General features: G+C 50.7%; 7 protein-coding genes across 7 annotated transcripts; 3 read left to right on the forward strand and 4 right to left on the reverse strand.

The window, feature by feature from the left end:
- Positions 1-302: 302 nt before the first annotated feature.
- Positions 303-5,120, forward strand: N7473_009040 (putative anucleate primary sterigmata (ApsB); the record flags this gene model as incomplete). The annotated part of the gene is made up of 3 exons (XM_057154979.1): positions 303-1,274; positions 1,301-2,353; positions 2,421-5,120. The coding sequence occupies 3 exons, from the start codon at positions 303-305 to the stop codon at positions 5,118-5,120; spliced, it is 4,725 nt and encodes a 1,574-aa protein (XP_057006109.1).
- A 368-nt stretch (positions 5,121-5,488) lies between these two features.
- On the reverse strand, positions 5,489-6,574 carry N7473_009041 (nicotinate-nucleotide diphosphorylase (carboxylating); the record flags this gene model as incomplete). Its single annotated transcript, XM_057154980.1, has 3 exons — positions 5,489-6,215; positions 6,285-6,340; positions 6,419-6,574. 3 exons carry the CDS (start codon positions 6,572-6,574, stop codon positions 5,489-5,491), a joined length of 939 nt encoding a protein of 312 aa, XP_057006110.1.
- A 350-nt stretch (positions 6,575-6,924) lies between these two features.
- N7473_009042 (Pectinesterase) lies at positions 6,925-8,126 on the reverse strand (the record flags this gene model as incomplete). The annotated part of the gene is made up of 5 exons (XM_057154981.1): positions 6,925-7,436; positions 7,487-7,630; positions 7,692-7,771; positions 7,824-7,960; positions 8,016-8,126. The coding sequence occupies 5 exons, from the start codon at positions 8,124-8,126 to the stop codon at positions 6,925-6,927; spliced, it is 984 nt and encodes a 327-aa protein (XP_057006111.1).
- Positions 8,127-9,383: 1,257 nt separating this feature from the next.
- N7473_009043 (zinc-binding alcohol dehydrogenase family protein) lies at positions 9,384-10,579 on the reverse strand (the record flags this gene model as incomplete). Its single annotated transcript, XM_057154982.1, has 4 exons — positions 9,384-9,589; positions 9,641-10,185; positions 10,245-10,369; positions 10,436-10,579. The coding sequence occupies 4 exons, from the start codon at positions 10,577-10,579 to the stop codon at positions 9,384-9,386; spliced, it is 1,020 nt and encodes a 339-aa protein (XP_057006112.1).
- A 928-nt stretch (positions 10,580-11,507) lies between these two features.
- Positions 11,508-12,761, forward strand: N7473_009044 (uncharacterized protein; the record flags this gene model as incomplete). Its single annotated transcript, XM_057154983.1, has 1 exon — positions 11,508-12,761. The coding sequence occupies one exon, from the start codon at positions 11,508-11,510 to the stop codon at positions 12,759-12,761; it is 1,254 nt and encodes a 417-aa protein (XP_057006113.1).
- Positions 12,762-13,594: 833 nt separating this feature from the next.
- N7473_009045 (uncharacterized protein) lies at positions 13,595-14,038 on the reverse strand (the record flags this gene model as incomplete). The annotated part of the gene is made up of 1 exon (XM_057154984.1): positions 13,595-14,038. The coding sequence occupies one exon, from the start codon at positions 14,036-14,038 to the stop codon at positions 13,595-13,597; it is 444 nt and encodes a 147-aa protein (XP_057006114.1).
- Positions 14,039-14,902: 864 nt separating this feature from the next.
- Positions 14,903-15,118, forward strand: N7473_009046 (uncharacterized protein; the record flags this gene model as incomplete). The annotated part of the gene is made up of 1 exon (XM_057154985.1): positions 14,903-15,118. One exon carries the CDS (start codon positions 14,903-14,905, stop codon positions 15,116-15,118), a length of 216 nt encoding a protein of 71 aa, XP_057006115.1.
- Positions 15,119-15,481: the final 363 nt, after the last annotated feature.

A 15,481-nucleotide genomic window follows, 5' to 3' on the forward strand; every position in this document is an offset into this window, starting at 1 on the left:
TAACCCTGTCGACCCCGTGCCTGGTCGTGTCAATATTCCCGCCAGTCAACCTTGGTACATAGTAACACACCTGAATGCTTTGTTGGAACGCATTCATTCCCATGGCACCTGCCATGAATCAAATCCATTCTCCCTCGATACATCATATCTAATTCTCACCGTCTTAATCCAAGTCTTCTACACCTCCAATGAGAGCTGTCAAGAAAACCTGCACCAGGCGCATGCTAATTCGCCAATCGCGGTGGGTAAAACGCACTACCGCAAGTGGGTACCCAAAACACGCCTAGAAGCCCCCCGTCACCATGTCGACCAAGGCCAGTACCCCATTAGTTACAACACCTCCGATCGTCATCCCAGGCCCGCCCTCGGTGCGCATTCCCTCCTCCGCCCATGATTCTGGAGCTTACCACTCGCCACACGATCTCTCGCCCCTGGATGCCGATTTCAGCGCTTCAGATTACTTCATGGCTGAGGACGCCCGGGGTGCTGGACCCCCGAGTACCAGCTTCCACGACGCGGAGACAGTGACGGACGACAAAAGCGGCGCGCAAGATTCTATCACAACACCGCCCGCGCCAACGACGAATTCGAACACCACCACCACCACCACCACGACGCAAGCAGATAACGAGGAAAAGGACGTGCATGATGAACCGCCCGCTACGATAGCCCAATCCCACACCGAGGAGGAAATTAGTCTCCTTCCTCCCTTGACCGATCGCGACGATAGCAGTTTGTTCTTGTCGAGTGAAATTGGCGAGCGCGAGCACGTGAATAACCAGACTCTAATCGAGGAGCATGAGATGCGCCGTAAGCTGATGGATATGGAGTCGAGTTTCCTGCCTGAACCCTCAACCATCGACGTCGCCACGGCTGGTCGGACTACTGGCGCAGATGATACCTACTTGGTTGGAGTCGGGGGCTACGATCCCGATATGACCCAGTCGTCTACATTTTCGTTTATTCCGCCATCTGAGAGCTACGGGGAAATCGAGCACGATCATGACGGTGCTGGTGAGGGGACGGAGAATGTTCTCGACGCAGCGCGTGCGCAGCAGTCTGGCAATGACACTATGCTTGACTCGCTCACCTCGTCACCTTCGGCTGCGGCTATGCTGCGGAGTTTGCAGAGAGATCAGCAATCGGAAAACCCTGCTGAGAATAGCCTTTTGTCCCAGGATGAACGACCATTCAGATCTCAATTCTCCATTGCAGAAAGTGAATCACAACTCACCCCTCCAAGCTTCGACATTCATCTCGCAGCCTTTCACCGGGTTCGTCTAGGATATTCAGTGACCAGACCGGCGGTATTGGTGGGAGTCGGAGAAGTGGTAGCCGGCCGAAGTATTTGACGAGCCGTCAATCGTCTCAGCGACTCTCGCACTCCTCGATTGCTAGCAATAACACTGAAACAACTCACAGTGACGCGACGCTGGGGGCCGACTTTGCTCTTCAATCTGGAGGCGCGGCCTCTGAGCAATGGGGCGGTCTCAACACCGGTCAGCGCGCGCATATGACCCGGACGACTAGCCTGGGCAGTATGGCGTCCGGAGTATCAGGGTATAGTGAAGAAAACTCTTTAGAGAGACGCACTCTTGGCGCTCCGATTGATGGAGGTCTGCATACCTTGGAAGAAGAGAGCTCGCCACAGTCAGCACGACAGGCACCGGCCTTTGATGAAGCCTCGGCACCAATGACACCGAAAGCCAGGCCTCGAGACAATATTCCCACCGATATAGCCATCACCGAGCGTGTCAAGGGAATTCAGGTTCCTACAGCTTTCGTTCAAAGATTCCGTGATGACTTTGCTCACACTGGACCATCCCCCGAGAAACGCCCCGGAGCTTCGACGCCTGCATTTGGACGCAGTGGTCGCACGATGACTCTCAAGGAGCAAAGCAGTACGATCGACCGACTCTCGAAGGAGAACTTTGATTTGAAAATGCGCATTCATTTCCTCAACGAAGCTCTGAATAAGCGGTCTGAAGAGGGTATCAAGGAGATGATCTCAGAGAATGTTGAGCTCAAATCAGATAAGCTCAAACTGCAAAAAGACAACCAGGGTCTGAAGCGCAAGATCCGGGACTTGGAAAAGCAGCTGAAGGATCAACAATCTGACAAGGACTCCATGGTCAATCATGACCCTGAGGCATCGGAAGATGACCGCGACTCGCCTCAGGACGAAGAGCTTATCTTCCTGCGGGAGCGAGTTGAGACGTACGAGCTTGAGATTGAGCGCATGCGATCGGAGAATATTGCTCGCGAGAGCGAGAAGCGCCGCTTGGCTGAGATGGTTAAGTCTCTGAGCGAGAACCGCACTGCCGGTTCAGATGCGGGTGCTCGAGAAGAGAGGGTATGTTTTCTTATCTTTTTGTTACTGGGTTGCTTGGCTTTACGGAGGCTAATTTGTTGTTCATCAGGATATGTGGAAAGACATGCTAGAGGCAGAGACTGCTGCCCGCGAGCAAGCCGAGGAGGAGAACCGCAGGCTGAGGGATGAGTCGATTCGCCTTAAGAGTGAAATTTACACAACTACTAGCTCCTTGAAGCCTGGACAGCGAGAGCGCGGCGGTTCTACGGTCTCATATGCGTCAACATCTGAACGAGAGGGCCACCGCGGTGCTCTGATGAGCACTTCCAGCAGCACACTCATGGTCGAGCTCGAGCTCTTGAAGCAGGAGAATGCTGAGTTGAGGAAGGAAGTCAGCGCGCAAACCTCTATGCTTACATCCCGCAACCGCGAGAAAGAGCGCCTTTACCAGGAGATCGAAGAACTTAAGCTCGGCCAGCGACGTGATGGTAGCCGATCCGTGGCTGGGGATAGCATTTTCGACCGATCGGTTTCTCGTGCTCAAATGCGCGCCGGGTCTGAGATCAGTGATGGCACTGGATCCCGGGATAATATGGATCGTGAGGAGCTTGAAGCTCGGAATGGTCAGCTGCGCGACCAGGTGTCGACGCTTAAGCTGGACAACCAAGCTATTCGTGATCAACTTGAAAGCTATACCCGAGAATTGGAGGCGCTTGATAAGGCTTACCAGGCTGACGTGGACCAAGCCGAGGAAGAAATTGCGAATCTACAGCATGAGCGCGACCAGGCTATTCAGATGGCTGATGAGCGTGATGCTGCCTTCCAGGATTTGCGTGCCGAAGCGCAAGAGGAGCTTGACACTCTTGGTGAGGAGCTTGATCAGAAGATCCTTGAGTGCCAGCGCATGGGTGAAGATCTTCGAAACCAGGATGAGAGTTTGAGGGTGTTGCAGGCCGAGATGCGCTCAGCCAGTGAAGGGATCATTCGACTCGAGGAAGATGCTCAGAATAACTTGGAGCGGTACAAGGCTGTACAGCAGGAGTTGGAGGAAACCAATCGCGAGATGGAGTCTCTAGAGAAGAGTCTCTTCGAAGCCAACACCAAGGTGCAGCGACTGACAGTGCAGATCGAGTCGAGCCAGAACGAGATTGCCTTCCTGCGGGAAGAGCAAGATGGCGACAAGATCCGCATTGGTGATCTAGAGTCTGAGCTCAAGACGTACCATATGAGTCTGCACAGTGAGAAGGACAAGACCCGGGAACTGGAGCAGCGACTTGCGGACGAGCGGCACCAGCGTGAGGTTGTGGGGAGCAAGGAGAAACAAGAGGTTCAGCGGATCATGAACGAGTTGAACCGGGAAGCCTCGGCTGCTAAGGAGGAGGCCCGGCGACTGAAGAAGAGCCTATCTACTCAGGAGATTGAGACAAACACCTGGCGTGAGCGTCTTATGGACCTTGAGAACAATCTTCGCGAGACCCTGGGAGATCTGAGCGGCAGCCGGTCTAGCCTGATCACCAACATTATGAAGTTGCAGAAAGAGCTCGAGTCGACTGCGCTGGAGCTGGAGAGTGTTCGACAACAACTTGATGAGAAGGAGTCGCTACTTCGCAATCGCGATGCGCTTCTAGAGAGTCACGGTCTGGAATCCCGCAAACTTTCTGAACTCCTTGAGCGCGAGCGACAGGCTCGGCGGGCTGATAAGCAGTCCTTCGAGCAAGCTCTCAAGAACCACCAGCAGGCGTCACGAACCATTACACAGAGCAACTCACGGATTACGGATCTGGAGAATGCTCGCAACTCAGATCGGAAGCGGTTTACTTCGCTTGAGCAGCAGTTCCGAGACCAACTCAGCGAGCGAAATGCATTGTTCCTTACTATCTGGAAGAGACTCTCTTCGATTTGTGGTCCTGATTGGGCGCACTCGAACAGTCTTATCAATGGCAATCTTCCTAGCCAGGAAGTCATTGGTAACATCCTCTTCTGGCCTGGCTTTAGCCGAAACCTGCTTCTTGCCGTCAAGACTGTTGAAAGTGTGATTTCAGGCTTCAAGACTCGCATCAGGGGTATCGAGCATGACTTTACCAAGCAGTACCAAAATCTCGAGAGCTCCTTTGCTCAACGAGTCCGTCGACTCGAGCGTATTGAGGAAGCGGTCAAGAACCTACGCAATGGACGAGGCTATTCCAGCTCAGCGTCCGAAGTGTCCAAACTCCGTGGTGAAAATCGACTATTAAAGGCTGAAATCAACCTCCTCCAATCCAACACCCGTACCCACAGCTCTGCATCTGCCGCCGCCGCCGTAATGGCTTCCGGCCCGCGCTCACCATCGCTTGCATCAACCGCAGACGCCGAGCGTTCTTCCTTGACCCGTCATAACTCTTCACCGGGAACTAGCGAGAAACCACGAGGTCTCACGCGCAGTTCCACCGGTCTCCCACAACCATCCCACACCTCGTCCAGCAGTACATTAACCAATAACGCCGGTGCAATACTGCCCCGCTCACGCAGTGGAGTCAGCGGGTGGGACGGCATTGAAGAGAAATGGATTCACCGACTACACGAGCTGGAGAGACGCCTCAAATCCGAAAGAGAAGGTCGTCTTCTTGATCGCAGTGGTGCACGGAAGCGTCTCGAGGAACGGGATGCTGAGAATCAGCGGTTGAGGGATCAACTTCAGCGGGAGCGGGTACGAAGAGGTGGACCTTCGGGGACGGTTACGGAGAGTAGTCGGAGTCGGGGGGTTCCTACTTCGGATGAAGGGCCTAGTTCGAGTGAAGGGGAGGGCATTACGGTTGATATTGAGGTGTGATGTGATATCATTCCATGTCATACCATACGATGCTGTGCTGTGCGATGCCATGTTTCGTCGAGTCTGGCGGTGGTTCTTGCTTTCTTGTACTGTGTACTATATACCCCCATTCTTCCACCTTTGCGCGCATATTGACTACACCCACACTGTACGAGATGATCCAAGTCATGACGGTTATGATGGCGTTTTATTCCGGTTACTTTGATACAGTTTCTTGTTTTCTTATTCACTTCTTCTGTATCTTATTCAAATACACTTTTATTTGACTTTATTCATGACATAGACTGTGCCGGAGTGTGGATATGGAAGTAATGTCGTTCCAACATATGATATATGATACATCTGTTTCACCTCCTATCTCCCATTCTCTACCGCAGAGAAACCTTCAACGAAAAGTCCACAATACCCGTTCCCTGATGAATCGAGCTCGTCGAAAGAATATCCACATCGGGACAAGCATAAGCCGCCGCATTCTCCTCAGTCAAACCCCCACTAACCTCCACCAAAAACGACCTCCCCTTCCCCTTCCAACTCTCCTTCAAAGTCTTAGCCGCAACCCTAACCCCCTCCGGCGTAAAATTATCCAACATAACCACATCCGCACCTGCCCCAATGGCTGCATCCGCCTCCTCCAAACTCCTAACCTCAACCTCAACCTTCGTCGCAAAGCCCCCCGCCGCCTTCGCCGCAGCAACAGCCTTCGGAATCGCCGCCGCAATACTCTCCGGATTCGTCTTTCCACCAGCCGCAGCACCGTTATTCGCGCACGCCCAGACATGATTATCCTTCAACATGGTCATATGACTCAGATCGTGACGGTGCGGGTCCGCGCCGCCGACTAGGATACCATATTTCTCGACGACGCGGAAGCCGGGCGTTGTCTTACGTGTTCCGGCGAGAATTCCCGTCCAGCCTTGGGCGCGGAGGGCGGAGAGCATTGAGGATGCCTTTGAGGCGATGCCGGAGCAGCGGGCGAGGATGTTTAGGGCTACGCGTTCGCCGAGGAGGATTTTGCGGACGGGGCCGCGGACGGTCGCGCAGTGGGTTATTGTGTTTGCGGGGAGACGGGTGCCTTCTTTGACGTGCCATTCGATCCTGGAGAAGGGTGGTTGTTAGTGGGGGTTTGCTGGGGGATTGAGGGACGGTGGTGAGGGGGATACATACGAGCAACCGAGTTGAGAAAAGACCTCATCGAAGAAGGGGACGCCGGCGATGATACCCTGTGCATTGTCATTGTTTTAGTATATATCACTTTGTAAATATGTTTGTCTTGGAAGTTGGGTTGCGACATGACTCACCTGGCTCTTACCCAGCAATCGGGCCTCGCCTTCTGACTCGCCAACGACGAAACCGCCATAGTCCAGGCTAGGGCAATCCTCCTCGAGCCAGTCGGCGATCTGGCGCTTGTAATTGCCTGGCAACAGGTGGCGCAGGTCTCCGTGAGAAGCAGCCATTGTGATTTGTGAGGGAGTGTAGTGGTGGTGGTAGGAGGAAGAGTGAAGGGAAGTAGGACTCGGAGGTGGGGGGAAGATCGGCGGGATTAAAGATGGCAGATGCAGGTGGTTCATCTTTCTCCCCGCGCGGGGGAGATCGGGTAGACTCGGAAGGGTCACGTGGATGGAAGTATAGAACTACAATACGGAACCATAGAATGGATTATGGATTTCCTACAAAAGTACTTCAATTATAGAAAGCAATCCATCAGAATGACCATGCTATTTTCAATCCACGAACATATCCCGCAGGTACTAGTCAACCGACTTGCCACTTACTCGATATAGTGAGCTATGCACTTCAACCTAGCTTAGGACAGGTAGCTAGTATCCACCCAGCTAGTATAGCTGCTCCCAAGGATACTCGAGATAGAAACCGCCGAAGACAACTTCTCAGCAAAGCCAGCCCTCTTACCCGAAGCACCAGCACCCGAATTATCATATTCCCCAAACAAGACATCCCCAGTGTTAGGCTCACTGCTGGACCACTCAATCCAACCAGCAGAATTGATTACCTCACTGAGAGAGACCTTTTGGAAGACCACACGCGCATACTCAGTCCAGGGCCTACCAAGATAGTAAGTGCCCTTTGTGACGCTCTCGCCAGATGCGGCGCTGACAGTGCCACCGTTGATAACAAAGTATCCCGAGTCAGAGCTGGAGGGACGACCCTGGGCGGTGATGGTGCCTTCGGAGTAAGCTAGGACACCAATGTCGCAGTCGTCGAACCAGGCGTTGCCGGTTTGGCCGAAGATGAAGTCGATGGCACCTTCGATGTAGCACTTTGCGTAGACTTGGTAGCCGGTCTCGGCGAGGACGGTGTCTAAATTGTTAGTTGGGAGTTAGTGTTGGGTGGGAGGGAAAGTAACGTACCCTGGAAGCCGGTGAATTGGCAGCCGTAGTAGCCTTGCTCGGTATTGTAGGCACTGAGTGCGAGGGCTTGGTGGCCCTCACCATAGGTGTTCTTCACGTTGATATTGTATATGCGGGACTTGGCGGCGTAGTTTCTCAGCGTCGCTGGGTTATTAATTAGTGACTATATTTCATCGAGTTGACAAGTATTCGGTGTGATACTTACCGGTCTCATCGTCATCACTGACGGATGCCAAGCTAAGGCCGTAGGTGATGGTGACAGTGTTGGAGGAGTAGGAGGTGTCACTAATCATGGAGTGTCAGTCAACGTAATCGTAGGTCTTGATGAGGCACGCACTCCTCGGTCTGCCCGTATATGATCAACTCTCCCGCCAGCTTGGGAATATACACCTGTTCATTGTAGGTGCCCTCTTCAATGAAGATAGTCTGCGTGCTGGTGCTGGTGGTACTCAAGGCCGCAATAGCTTTGCTGATCTATCGACTTGTTACCATATGTAGGGACCATCATGTCTCAAATTATGAAAAATACAGTAGAGTAATCACCGCCAGACTTAGCCACGACAATCGAACCAGAGGGAGCAGTAGTACGGCTAGCCGCCAGCACCGAGGCCGCAAACGACACCAATGCAATGAATCTCATGATGAACGAGGAGTATAGCAGTAAACCGAAGAGAAGAAATCTGTGCAAAGTTTCATCGACATCAAGCCAGCAGAAACCCCTTCATATACTCTCTCAATCTCCTCTTTTTCACACCCACCAGCACCCCCTCTTCATCTCCTCTCATCAACAGAATGGAAGTTGTCCGAACAGACTGTCTCAACAAGCCTTGCCCAGCCCCGATCGGGGCCATACCTCCGATGGATTATATTATCCCCCCCACTCCGAAAGCTCCTGAATCCACCTATAGCGCGAACGACGATGGAGCCACGTTGGAGTTAAACGCGACAGCGGCCCCTGGTTAATTAATAACTCCGTCAAAGGACAGAATTTCCGCCAGTCGATGGTGAGACTGACGAATGCCGATCATGTCACGTGCTGTTGCCAATACCCAAGCACCACCCCGCAAGAACTGGTCAAGCTGCAACAACTATTGAGGTGAGATGGTGTCTTCCAATTATGAATTGTCAGTGTAAGTAAAACTCTTCACAGAACTGCAATTGACCCGATTGTCAAGCAGATTTGATGAGTGAAAAGAAGGAAGGATAACTCCTATCGAAACTGTATCGAAAACCAAGTGATGATTTGGTCAATGGTAACTTCTTTTATTTCCTCATCCATTTCCATACTCTTTCAAGTGAATTTTGTACTCTCGAAATGAGTTCAGGTTCCCCGCAGACTACAGACTACAGACTGGGGCGTGGCTAAAACTGAGACGCCATTCGCCCGAAGGCTGACGATCGCGTGAGGCTTATCCTAATTAAGCATAAAGCTAACCAGCAACTATGCATGTATCATCAACCCTCTTGGCACCTTCACAAGGCAGTGAGTTACAATTGAAAATGCAGATCACAAAGAGCATAGAAGAAGAATTAAGTAGACCTGATGTACAGGGAGGAGAGATAGGAAGAGAAAAGGTGATTAGGCAAGACTATAGAACTGGGAGCCTAAGGCAGCAAGGCCCCAACGAATCCCCATCTAATGACCATACGCTACTAGATCTAGGAACATGAAGATTCTTGTCTATTGAAAATCCCCTCTTGCTCCCTGGTTAAGTATCACAAAGTAGAAAGAAGGATGAGGGTTTTTCGAGCAGTGGACTTGAAATCGCAGAAATCGCAGAAATGGTGGTCAATGAACCTGGGAGTCAAGCAAAAAAACAAATAGATTCTATTCTATCATCTATGCTGTGCAGCCACATAGCGTACGGACAATCTCAGTGATACACAGTCGCCGACTCTAAGGCAAGTTGATGACAATCTTCTTGGCTGAAACACCCTTTCGTAGAATATCAATTCCCTCTTGCACCTTCTCCAGTCCACCTTCAATCACGATGGCATCTGGCTTTGCTTGGAATTTGCCCGCCGCCAGTGCCTCAGGAATGTATTTTCGCCAGACTGCATTACCCACATCAAGAGCTGTAAAGCCCACATCAATACAAATGACTGTGAGCTAGTTAGTAAACCGTTAAACTTTCATGGTTAAATGCATCTTACCGAAGACCACTTTCACATTCTCGGGGAATGTGCCAGCCTGAGGTTGCATGACTGGAAGTGTCCCTCCTCCCAGTCTTCCAAGTATCTCTCCGCAAGTGGTTTGTGTCTCTTTAGTGCTGATGGCATCCACAACAAGATCTCCGTCTCGAAGAACTCCAAATAACTTCTCTGAGACATCGGAGTCACGATAATCGAATACGTGAGATGCCCCAAGTGATCTCATCAGATCATGGTTCGCGGTGCTAGCTGTAGTGACAACTTCAAGACCGGCAGCAATCGCAAGTTGGATCAAAGAGCATCCAACAGACGAGCTTCCTCCCCAGATCAGAACTCTCTGTCCTGTCGAGGTTGGGTTCAAAGATGGAAGTGGAAGTTTGAGATGAACAAATAGAGCAGTAGCAGCAGTCGAGATAGAGACGGGGAGTACTGCTGCATTCTCCAGTGGCAGGGAATCAGGAATCGCCGAGACAAAGATCTCTCGTGTAGTTGAGTAGAGCTGGAACCCATTATTAGAGGGCCTAGCAGTAGCGAGACCATCGAGGTGGCTGAAAAAAAATTAGCAAAGCTATTGTTAAATTATCATTCGGATTATTGAGTCACATACCCAAGCACTCTTTGTCCTATCTTGAAGCGTGTCACGTTAGAGCCCAGCTGAGCAACTGTTCCAGCAACGTCCAATCCAAGAATGGTCGGGTACTTGATGTGGGGTGGTAAGGCGAAATCTTGGCTCTTTGAGGAACAGGATATCAGATCGCTTATTTCGAGCATGGCAATAGATGGGCATTAGGACCATACCATCCAATCAGCCGGGTTGACTGCGGCGTACGAAACTTTGATCACTACTTCATCCTCTGATGGATTCGGAGTTGGCCCGGCTCCCACTACAAGAGGATTTGCCTTCTCGGCCTGTAGCCAGGCTGCGCGGTTTGTAAAAGTCATGGTGAAGATGTAAAAAAATGTTGACCTGGTAGGATGAATGATAATCTGAACAAAGGAGATATGAAGACGACAAGTCCAGCTTTAAATAAACCTGAGGCTGAGGCATATTTTAGGCGGACAGTTGAAAAGAAGTATAACTGGCATTCCATATTAGGGAATCGTCTGCGAGGCGCTCCTGTGACCTGAAATCAAGGCTGCCATTGGCTGGCTCATTTAGTTTGTATCTTAGCTCCGCTTCTATTCTCTTATCTCCGCTACCACTCTACATATCGAACATCTAGAATCCTCGGAAACGTCAAATGATTAACACGACAGCCGTAGTCCTTACCATAATAGACGATGAATGTTTGCCCCGTTTCACCTAATATTTCTGCCTAATCATTAACAGCCACGGCTAGTACATCTTCGGTAGGAGAGACAATTCAAGTCATGCCGTGCAGTTAAGCCGCATAGTATTCACACGTAAGATGGCGCCTACCAGTCGAAGTCATCAGATCAGAGCTTTAGAGTGCTTAACACTAAATGATACACCGACCAAAATTATACCGGCCGAGTTAATACATATTCAAGCATATCTGTCAAAACATTGAAGGTTGTACTTCCTTCAACCCGGTTATAACGGCCCACTGTTTGAAAACTGAAAAGATCATCAAATTTCAACTCTAACAGCGCTATTAATGTCCATGGATATGAAGTGATTTCCGAATACTTGATGCTGAGCATTGGCGCACTAGACTGACTGCATTGCCACTAGAGCTGGGGCAAAGTTAGAGGTTCAGGAGAACTCAAGGCACGGAGATAGCTCTAGTACTTTAGCCAAAGCGTAGAATTATGGACAGGGAGGATTTAAATTGCGAAAACTATTCTCTATGCCAAAATTAAATTTCATGTTGCGATAATCTAGGAAAGCCAGTCTAAGCTCCATTCCATGTTTAACTATGCCTTGCTGCCTGAAAAATTAGGTGCCAACAATTCGCTCACCTCCGACGCCGAGACGCCGAGGAACCCACGACCTTCTCCTTCAACTATCAACATCACCACCTCACACCAGACCATGGCACCCCTAGCTCGGGTTCAAATACCCCTGGTGGCCCCTCTCAGGCCATCTCATCACGCATATACACCATTGCGCCCCATTGCCCTAGCATGCCACCATGCCTCTTCATTCTCAACCTCCGCGGCTTCGCACGCCGCTAAACAACAGCCCCGAGCCCGCGTACAAGCGACCAAATCAATCACACCAGTCTCGCCAACGCCAACGCTAGAGAATCTCTCCCAAAGCCATATCAATGCGCCTATCAGCACCTTCCCCGCAATCATCAACATCCCCGACCCGCTCCCCACCTCCGCGCCGACCCCCGAAAAGTTAAAGCGCCTTGTCGCCGTCGGCCGCGCCTACTTGACTTTCTACAAGACCGGTCTGAAAAATGTGTATCACAATTACCGCGCGTCTCTTCCATTGCGCCGCGAGCTCGGTCTTCCCGCATACCTACCTGTCTCGCCGCCGCGCACCACCAAATTCGAATCCCTGCTCATTGAGACGCCTGAAACAAAGCTGGGCCGCGGGCGGTTCCAGCTGGTTCGGAGATCTGCCCGTGATGTGCAGCGCATGATTCCATTTACGCTGATCCTGATCATCTGCGGCGAATTCACGCCGCTGATTGTGCCTATCTTCGGTAACGCGATTACTCCAGCTACATGTCGTGTTCCGGGGCAGGTGACCAAGGAGCGTGAAGCGGGATCAAAGCGAAAGGTTCTGGCGCAGCAGGCGTTGGCTGCGGCGACTGGGGAGGCAGTACCAGTGACCGGCAGCGACGCAGAGCGAGCCCAGCTTCTAGAATTGACAACGATATCCTCTGCTCAGCAGGCGAGTGCGCAAAAGGTGTTGCAGGCATGTGCGATGTTCGGACTCGTGAAAAAGCACGATCGGTTCTTGGGCACAATGCTTGCAGGGCCGGTATATAGGCCTAGGCTATTGCGGCACCTGCATTACCTCAATATCGATGATCGGATGATTCTCGATGCGGGAGTGGATGCCCTCAGTGCCGAGGAAGTTCGGATTGCGGTTGAAGAGCGTGGTGCGGGTGATGTGTCGGCGATGCTGAATGGTGCCAAGGCCGAGGCCGTGGAGCGCGAGTGGTTGAAGAAGTGGTTGAGTGATAGAAGGGAGGTAAAGGAGTAGGGGATTTCAGGGTTGAGTAATGAATTCCAGATACTCTTGGCAGTGTCAGGAATGGAGAATCGAGAATCGCAAGAAGATTGCGTCTTGGTTTGTATATTACCACATAGAGTCGAACACCTGCGAGAGAATAGGGTGTTCTTGTATCATATTAGAATAAAATACCTATCTTCCCTTTTGCTTCTCCATCAACTTGACACATACGACTGTTGTTCATCGCCTGGCATGCTTGTGGTTTCAAAGTTTGGAAATTTCCCCAACCATATATCATATCAAAAATGGCGAGCTGACTATGCCCATCAAGCCGCGCCTCCAGTATATAGTTATCCAAGCGAAATCGAAAACTGGAAATGAAATATTGAATGCTAACTATGTATCTCCCAGGCCTCAAGCCTCATACCACTTGCAATAAACCCTGGGGTAAGCTCCCCCTACATACGGAACAGACTCACAGATCGGGGGATCATTGTTACCCTTAAAATCACCAGTACATGCAGTCACCCCCTCCCACAATCAAGGGATCCAGCCTTCTTGTGGTCTCCCGTATACTTGCAATCCATTTTCTTAGCAAACCCACCAAGATCCTTAAGGTTGAATGACGAGGGATACCAGGATCGCGTGAGATCGCCGCTCTTTTCCTGAATGGATCCAACGGAGTCTTTACACCATTTGGGTGTGGTGCCGACCTTTGGTATTTAAACGCTCCAGGAAGCCTGGTCTATGCTGCCGTCGTTCTGGAAGGTGATGCCAATGTACAGCTCGCCCAGTGGTTTGCCGGTTTCGGTGGCCACGAGGGGAGGTCTTGTTGAAGTGGCCGTTGAGTGGGTGGGTATAGTTTATACCGTGCCAACGCACTCTGCGCTGTTTCCCGTGGTTTCTGCACGGTGTGCGGATTTGCCGCAGACGACGTCTCCATTGCTTTGGGTACTGGTGATGGGACCGACGCTGGCTTTTGTGTCTAACGGTGGTAACGTAGTCCAGGCGCAGGGTTGAGTTTGCATGCCGGTGGTTGAGCTCATCATTTGGAATTCACCTACATGTCCTTGGCAGTAACAGTTGCATTCCTCTCTAGTTGGGCATTGATGGTAACATCTCAGACCAGAAGTGGTAGTACTGGTACTTTCAGTAGAGGAGGCTGTATGCTCGCCGGTCTTGGTACTAGTAATACCTGGCTCAGTGGTCGTTGCCTGGACAGTGGTGAGTGTGGTCCTGGTGGCACTCGAACTCATTTCTTCGAAGGCTTCGGAGATCTCATTCATATCGGCTGCATCAGCCGCCATGATGGATGATGCCAAACTTCTGAGTACGGCAGTATCAGGCTCCTCCCAGGCGTGAACAAACGCAGTATCATCAGGTCTTTCCACGGACACCTAGAGCAGGAACTTGTAGGAAGATCACTGTGCCATCAAGGGGCTATGGCAACAAAAATACTAGTCATCAAAGAGTGCATCGCAAGGGGCGAGAAGAATCACCCGATATGTGCCTCTCGGACAGAAACGAGCGTCCGATCAATTTCATGGAATTTGACTACCCAGACAGATTCCTATGAAAAGTCCGAGGTCCCTTGATAAAAAATTTGTGATATTTCCCATCAGTTCCAGTTCGTTTACTCTCGAGGCTCTTTCTATTATATGCTTCCAACATACCTATTGCCATCTATATTGCTGCCTTTCCCTTGACTTAGCTAGATCCGCAATGATGATTCTATCATCCAGGTGGCCGTCTTTGCTATGCAGTATCATCTTGTTTTTGGGTTGCTTGAGACCTGTGATAGGAGCTGCTGATACCCAGACTTCGAAGGTATTCAAAATCCTAACAAGAACCGACGGTATGGGTGGCGAATGCGATGATAGACTGGCTCAAGTGAACGAATTGATCCCCAAGGTTCGGGCACTGGTTGATGCTTCAATCAGTGCTATCAGCACTATTGTCGGCGAAACGCCCCTGCATTTGGATTTCTCAGTAAAAGTAAACGGGCTGAGCGAGAAAGGATCCTTTTGCTTACCCGGCCGCTATTTGGTGTCAGTTTCGGTGGGAAGAATGCGATCAACAAGTTTCCGAGATTGGACGAGCATTCTAGAGAAAGCATGACAACTGTCAGAGGTCAGGAATCAAATATTCTATTTTTTGCTTTTCTCTCCGTCATGCGCAAAAGATCTCGGTTACCTCACGAATACACAAAGCCAGTTACTTACTGGGGCACAGGTAGTTTCCAGAAGCTTAAGAAATACATCGACAATGGGGGTGACCTCAACTGGCGGTTTGCCTATGGCGATACGTGGGCCGAGAGAGTCACCGAGTTGCAAACACGATGCAACCCGCTTCGTAAAAACACCCCAATCGGGCGAGTTGGTAGGTAAAGTCTTTTCTCTTTGAGATTACTTACTTTCACTAACTGGGTATTAAGATGGGCTGAATGGTGGTTTTGGTGAAAGTGTGATCTATTTCTAGTGTAATTGCGATACGGGCGCTTGGACATCGAGGGAAAGGACCCAACACACGAAATTTATTGTGAAACAAGAGACTTTAACAATGAAGATGCTTTCTATAACAGAAGCTCGAAGTCTATAGCAATCTAGCCGTCGATAACATACAACAACTACAAGCCAACGACCTGAGATAAGGCGCAGATGGGAACATGTGCCGAACGTGTACCCATCCCATGTCAAGTCCTGCAAGATATTCCAGTAGAAGGTATACTCCAGAGTGGAGAAGGACCATTT

The sequence above is a fragment of the Penicillium subrubescens genome, assembly GCF_028828155.1.
Source record: "Penicillium subrubescens strain IBT 31985 chromosome Unknown utg000006l_segment0_segment0, whole genome shotgun sequence".
Lineage (NCBI taxonomy): Eukaryota > Fungi > Ascomycota > Eurotiomycetes > Eurotiales > Aspergillaceae > Penicillium > Penicillium subrubescens.